This window comes from Morone saxatilis, unplaced genomic scaffold (genome assembly GCF_004916995.1).
Source record: "Morone saxatilis isolate NCDOM2014 unplaced genomic scaffold, NCSU_SB_2.0 Contig16, whole genome shotgun sequence".
In the NCBI taxonomy this organism is placed as follows: Eukaryota; Metazoa; Chordata; class Actinopteri; family Moronidae; genus Morone; species Morone saxatilis.
Genome location: NW_023339718.1, coordinates 27406565 through 27413844, shown reverse-complemented (window position 1 = coordinate 27413844; position 7280 = coordinate 27406565). Strand labels below are relative to the sequence as shown.

At 39.4% G+C, this 7280-nt stretch overlaps 2 protein-coding genes across 2 annotated transcripts in view; one reads left to right on the top strand and one right to left on the bottom strand.

Annotated features, from left to right (window-relative positions):
- Nucleotides 1-2723, bottom strand: part of pnpla7b (patatin-like phospholipase domain containing 7b) — a gene marked incomplete in the record, with an annotated part of 27702 nt that extends 24979 nt beyond the window's left edge. Inside the window, 3 exon segments of the mRNA XM_035658043.1 lie at nt 556-630; nt 1479-1552; nt 2458-2723. Coding sequence (XP_035513936.1) covers nt 556-630; nt 1479-1520 — 117 coding nt within the window.
- Nucleotides 2724-3054: 331 nt separating this feature from the next.
- mrpl41 (mitochondrial ribosomal protein L41) lies at nt 3055-5373 on the top strand. Its single transcript, XM_035657921.1, has 2 exons — nt 3055-3133; nt 4749-5373. Exon 2 carries the CDS (start codon nt 4787-4789, stop codon nt 5192-5194), a length of 408 nt encoding a protein of 135 aa, XP_035513814.1. The 5' UTR covers nt 3055-3133; nt 4749-4786; the 3' UTR covers nt 5195-5373.
- Nucleotides 5374-7280: the final 1907 nt, after the last annotated feature.

Genomic DNA, 7280 nt, shown 5'->3' with positions numbered 1-7280 from the left:
CTGTTATGAATTGATGCTATACAAATAAAATTGAATTGAATTGAATTGAATTGAATCGTCCTCAATGTCTGCTGCTTGACCCTGTTCTTATGAACCGTCATCTTTGAAATTTTAAGGATGTAGACAACCTGGCGCTCACTTTATCTGTCTGCCAATAAAGCCAGAATTGAGCCCTTCTTTTCCTCACTCTTACTTTTGAGGTACTACTAGGGTAGTGATGACCACAGCAGTGGTTTTTATACTTTTCCTTGTTAAATAATTGTTAAATAATATTTGGTTTAGGTGATCACCTAATCAGTACCTCATTAAGTAGAATGAGGTGCGCTTGTGTTGGAACTCAACAGAAACTGGAACAGAATGGCTGACTGGTGATTCCAAATAAATCAGGAAACCAATATAAGACTGCACATTAGCCAGACATACAACTTTTTCAAGTCACTTGTGAGGATATTCACGATACTGAAAATCCACCACGATTAATATGCAAGTGTTTTTTCACAATAAAATTGTTTATCGTCCCATCCCCTTGATCTGAAATTGCCTGTCAGTTGTTACCATGTTGGCTTCCGTCCTTTCCTCCACAAACTGCTGCATCCTGGCCCTGATCTCACTCCCGAGAGGAACCAGGCTCTGAAATATAAAGCACAGAAAGAACACTGAGGGAATTAAATCAACTGGACATGGGACAGGGCTCTGTTAAGAAATGTATGAGCAATTAAAGCTAGAACAAGGATTGGTGTAGCAGTTTATTTAGTTGAAAATGTGATCCAGTTTCTTTAGCCTTTTCATGAGGGCAAAACTAGTTTTTTTTTTTTTAACATGGGAATAATAGGGTTAAAAACATTAAGCGGTGCAGGATGTTTGTCATGTATTGCACACATCTGTGTTATGACGACTGTTATATCATCATAATCTTGTACCTAAATACCTAAGGAAAAGGACATGGAACTTTAAGGAGTATGGTCTAGACCTGCTCTATTTGAAAAGTGTCCTGAGATAACTTTTATGATTTGACGCTATCTAGCTGTGGTTTTAACCAAAAGTGAATCGAAAATATCTCTATCGCCCTCTGGTGGCTGACTGCAGTATAGGTCATAAAGCACGCTGCTTCCATATTAGCAGATGGGACAAAAAAAAATAGTGAAAAGTACACATCAAATAAATGTCATCACGCCGATGTTTGTTCAAGTGTTAATTTTTCTGATAAGTTTGGTTTTGATTAGTTATTTGAAGCTATAAAAAGGGGGTTTCACATCATGATTGATAGCTGAGCCCTGCTTGCGATTGAGTCGGCTGGGTGTATGGGCGGGACTTTGATACTGCAGTGCACAAAGTCTGGCTCAGAGTGGCAAAAGATGGGAGCGACGATCTGTCTTTTATTTTAATATAATAATTCAATACAATATCACAAAACTAAATATCGCCCTTAATTTTTTTTAACAATGAAGTGCAATGAATGGTGTTGAGGAACAACATACCGGGTATATATTGCAGTTCTCCTCTTCCTCATTGTCTTCCATGACTGGTCAAAAAGACAAGGCAATCTCTGAGACTGAAATTAAAGAATTTAAACATCATGGTGCTGTATTTTGATTAAGCTTTTGTAATCATTATAAAAAAAGCCCAGGACTCGAACCCTCAACCCTAGATAGCAACATTAACACCTTGCTCCACCAAACTGAGCAGCACAGGGTCACAGAGCAAAAGGTTTCAGATATCTGGGTTAAAGATCAGCTAACGTTACCAGATCAGTGCAGGTAACCAGACACCCCTTCTGCACTGATACACTGCTACGGTATATACACTGCTAAGCTCCAATGGGTTCAACTAACAGACTGACAGACAGACAGACAGAACTGAAAAACATGCCAAAAGTGTTGTCCAAAGGGGAAAGATTAGGCTACCATGTTTATTTTGTTCTCCAAATACATCAGGCTCACCTCTCTTGCTTATTTACTAGTAATCCTGAGTATGTCTTTTTGTACCAAACGCCAATACATGTTTTTATTAGTGTACTATGGATTATGTATGCCAAATTGGAAAATGGATCTTAGACTCAATTGAGAGTCAATAATGGAGTTTCATATCCCTGGTTGACAGGATTTAAATGTAGTATGTATATGTATATGTAAACCGTATATTGGCAAGATCACAATACAGGGGTCACGGTTCAATATAATATATTGCTATACTGTATGCAAGACTATAACCTGCTATCTCAGTGGAATCTGCATTTGTATTTGTCACAGTCACTGTAACATAAAAATCATAGCCAGTCAGTCAGTTTACATTTACATCACGGCTATCTAGCTGTTGGGGGTTTCAACGCAAAAATCAATACAGTGTTTTTGAGAATCAGGACAATACCACAAAACTAAATACCGCGATACTCAAGTATAGATATTTTCTTACAACCCTAGTCAATAAAACACAATAACTCACACTTATAATATTTACCTATAACGTAGTTGACAATAGAAGCAAATGATCAAACATTCTTCTCACAGACTGCGTCCGCGGGGTCCGCTTCTGTGGCTGCAGTCAGCTACACAAGAACACAACACAACAAGAGCGAAAAACTGAGCGAACGAGTCCGCACTGACAGAGTGTGTAACTAACACAAACGCACAAATCCACCTTCAGCTAACCCTTTCCGACTGAAGCGACCAACTGTTTTTCCCACGTACCCTTCTCGTGTCAAAGTTTTTTGTGTACGGCTGCATGCCCCAGAACGCTATAAAGACAGGTTGATAAAAATAATCAGAATATCCTGTCATTCATATCAAAATAAAAGCCTTATTGACGAAAACGTACGGAGACTCAGATGTAATGCAGGCATAGACAATGGCTACATTTTACTTTTTAGTGATACAGAGTACAGCCATAGTTCAGCTAAACATTAACAGAGAACTCTGGCTTTGCACACAGGAATGTGCCTTGCATGCATTTATTTTGAAGGGTAAACTGTCTGCGTTTCAGGATACTTTGGCTTACTTGACGCACCCCAATCACTGATAGTTCAGTGCGAGTATCTCGGATTTTAATTGGTGGATGGTGTTTCCTTTCGGCCAATCACTGCACATTTCATTGGAAAGTCGGGCACATCGCTCGTATTGGACCCACACTGCTCAAGGTGAGATGAGTCGAATTTTGCAACAATTTATGAACTTAAAATTAGAACATTTTAACGGTATCTATTATTTTAGTGTAAATTCGTAATTTGCTTGCTAACAGACGATGTAGCATTAGCTGGCTCGTTCGTTATCGTTAGCTACCTAGTTTATGCGCTAGCAGTATACAGAAGGGAAGTAACGTTAGGTTTCGAGTGTTCTCTAGCCTAAGTTAGAAACGTCACGCAGGCTTTTCTTACCTTGACCCATCGTTATTGTAACTATAAGCAGTGCTAACATCTTACGTCGATTCAGTAAGAGAACTAACGGAGACTAACATGTTACACAATGAGGTGACTGTTTCGTTGCACTCCCTTAAGCCTGGTTGCTCTACTTTGTCCAGTCGTATTTACAAGGATATAAAACATTGTTATAGAAATGAACTGCTGTATAACTGTTTAATGGTAATCTTTGAGCCTGGAACACCTATCAATCATCTAAACGGAAGTCCTAATTGGAGTTTTGTAGAAACAAATGAGTGCTTGACTAAAAATTTGTATCAAGGTAGTTTTTTTAAGAATCTGGCGGTTTCACGGTATATCACGGCAAGTCCTTTTATATAGGTTAGGTTCATAGGTTTATTATTCTACTGTCAGGAGTACATAGAATATAGAAACATTATAATGGCATATATATAAATACACGGAAGGCTTTGATTACTATAGGGCTTTCTTGGCCCCACAGATTAATCCAATACATGAAGGAATCAGAATGTAAACGTGTTTTATTGTGCAAACTGCAACGTATTAAAAACAGAACTTAAAAATATGAAATATAAAGCCAACAAATTTTAACATTGCTTCCTTTTCAAAGCCAAATATTTTAGAATAGCACTGTAAACTGACACAAGTATTCAAAGAGATATTTATCAGATGTTCTATTGTACAGGAAAGAAATGACTTACAGCAACCCTCGTGTTGTGATATGTATTGTATTGCCAGACTCATGCCAATACACAGCCAGTTGTGTATGACAAATTCATATCATAGGGGAAACTAGTCAGTATATCACCCAGCACTACAACAAATCGTATTTCTCTACTGCTAATTGAAAGACCATCTTATAATCTACAATTCTTGGAGCTAATTGTGTATATGCATGGTTCTCCCTCCACCTTAAAGCCTCTTGACTGTGTATCACAGTGCACTGGCCTTCATCATAGGCAATGCATTTCTCACTCATGGTTTCATCCTTTATGAGAAGGTGGGAGGGTTCTACTTACAAAAACAGAGGGGAGCAGCATTGTATGATTATTTATAAGGCACTAATGTAGAAACTGCCTGATTACCTCTGCTGTTGGTTACATTTATGTCAGGTCACAAGACATTTTAGTGTTAGCTGTACCTCTTGTTCACACTGAACTTGGGAAGAGTGGGTTTATATATAATGCTGCATTAAAATGGAATGAGATCAAAAAAATGAAGTTGCATTCTCTCATTTCAGTAGTTTTGTTGTACTTATGTATCTGCAGTCATACTTGAAAGTATGTAATTTGTGTCTGTCTGTTTCCCAATCTACCTTTCTAAATACACAATTATTATTTAAAAAAAAATGTAAACAATCGCTTATTCTCCACAGGTTTTCTCAGTCGTGGCAAGAGAGACCACAGTGGCACCATGGGTGTGTTATCCACGCTGATGAGGGGTCTGATAAGAGGAGCAGACAGAATGGCTGAGTTTACCAGCAAGCGTGGGTCAAGGACTCACAATAAAGGCAGGGGCGCACGGCCCACTGGACTGAGGCTCCCAAGCAGAAAGTTTCTGACCATACGGGCCATGATTCCTGAGTTTGTGGTGCCTAATTTGGAAGGATTTAAACTCAAACCCTATGTATCATATCGCTGCCCTAGAGGAACAGAACCTCCACTCACAGCACAAAGCGTGTTTGATGAGGTTGTGGCTCCTCAGATCAGGAAAGACTTCGAAGAGGGCACTTTCAGCAAAGAGCAGCTGGAGAAATATGGATTTGAACCCACACAGGAGGAGAAGCTCTTCAAGCTGTATCCCAAGAATTATGTGCGTTAAAGAAAGGCACATTGATATAAGACTGAAGACTGCGGACCAACTGTTGTGACACTGAGGAAGATCATAAATGGGGACTGTATTTTATGTTGAGAAACAGCTATTTCCTACCAGTGGCTGACTTCTGTTACTTAATCATTGGGCAAAATAAAACTGAAGGGGCTGAGATCCATACTGCAGAATTGTGCATTGATCATTGTATTGAACAGTTTAAGCAATCATTATTTACATGACAAACCTAACAAAGGTTTAAACCAAGGGTTCTCTCATGTTTGTCACAGAAAAGATTGAGGATTGAGGCTACTGTTTCTCACAGAGAGGATTTCAAGCAGCTTTTCTAAAAAAAAATGCAATACATGTTGCAATGTTTGTAGGCATTTTTTGCAGTGAAACTGGGAGAATATGAAAATTGCAAAAGAATTATTGCCACTTCTGTCGTGGAAATTCTTCCAAGATTGAGAGTTGCTACTTCTGACTTGCAAGTCGGTGTGATAATCAAGACACTTCATTATAGCATGGAGAGTAGGCCACAGCATGAGTATTCTCTCCCTCATATACCCCTCAGTACATCCTTTAAGCAGAAACACACCTGTTGTCCTATGTCTAATTTATACATGGAAGGTTGAGGTCTTTCACAAAAATGGTCCTGTGACCAAATGCTTATCAGTCACTTCCTTACCATTAAACACGAACCCCCTTAAGCACTCTATATACAGTCCAAAATAATAGCAGTGTGTTTAAAAACGAGAGTAAAGCTCAAAATCCTTATAATAGTTTTTATTTCCATGCGTTGGGAACACTGCACATTATATTCTGCATCAAAACATGAAGAAAAATGTATCAATATTTGAATTACTTTACAGAAAATGAAGAAAAATGAATATTGGGCTGTTCAAAAAAATAGTGCCTGCATTTTTTGTTACAAACTCAAATATTTACTGTATTTAATATTTTACTGGATTTAGCATTCCTGTGAATCGCTAAACTAATATTTTTAATTGTATAACCACTGTTTCTGAGAACTGCTTCACATCTGTGTTGCATGGAGTCAACCAACTTCTGGCACCTGTGAACAGGTATTCCAGCCCAGGATGATTTGACAACATTCCACAGTTCCTCTGCATTTCTTGCTTTTGCCTCAGAAACAGCATTTTTGATGTCACCCCACAAGTTTTCTATCGGATTAAGGTCCGGGGATTGGGCTGGCCACTCCATAACTTTAATTTTGTTGGTCTGGAACCAAAATGCTGTTTGCTTACTGGTGTGTTTGGGGTCGTTGTCTTACTGAAACACCCATTTCAAGGGCATCTCCTCTGCAGCATAGGGCAACATGACCTCCAAGTATTTTGATATATGCAAACTGATCCATGATCCCTGGTATGCGATAAATAGGCCCGACACCATAGTAAGAGAAACATCCCCATATCATGATGCTTGCACCACCATGCTTCACTGTCTTCAGAGTGTACTGTGGCTTGAATTCAGTGTTTGGGGGTCGTCTGACAAACTGTCCTCTGCGGCCCCCTTGACCAAAAAAAGAGCAGTCTTACTTTCATCCAGTCCCACAAAAATGTTTTCCCCCTTTCTCTTAGGCCGGTCGGTGTTGTTCTTTGGCAATTCTATCCTCCTTCAGCAGCATCTTTGTTTTTTAACAGTGGGATTTGCGGGGGCCTTCTTGCCGACTAGATTAGCTTCACACAAAGCGTTCTTCTAATTGTTCACCAGTACTCCAGGCCAGGTAACTTCAGACCCGTCTTTGATCACCCTGTAGCTGATCATAGCTGGAGTCCTTTTGCCCCCCCCCCCGCCCCCGCCATTCCTGGCCTATTCTTCGATCCCATTCCAATGGTAGTTTTCTGTTTTCTTCCCACTCTCTCTGGGTTTTGCTTTCAGATTTTAAAGCATTAGAGATCATTTTAGCCCCGACGGCAGCCTATGCATTTTCCTGGCACTTATTATAATATTCTTTCCCCTCCTCCACCCAATCAACGTTTCATATCATAGCACGCTGTTCTTCTGAACAACTGTTCTAGAACGACCCATTTTTCCTCAAAGTTATTCAGAGAAGAAACGTGGCATGTACAACATC

What these genes read in the sequence shown, in the direction of transcription:
- mrpl41 (XM_035657921.1), top strand. Translation starts at nt 4,787, where the DNA reads ATGGGTGTGTTATCCACGCTGATGAGGGGTCTGATAAGAGGAGCAGAC.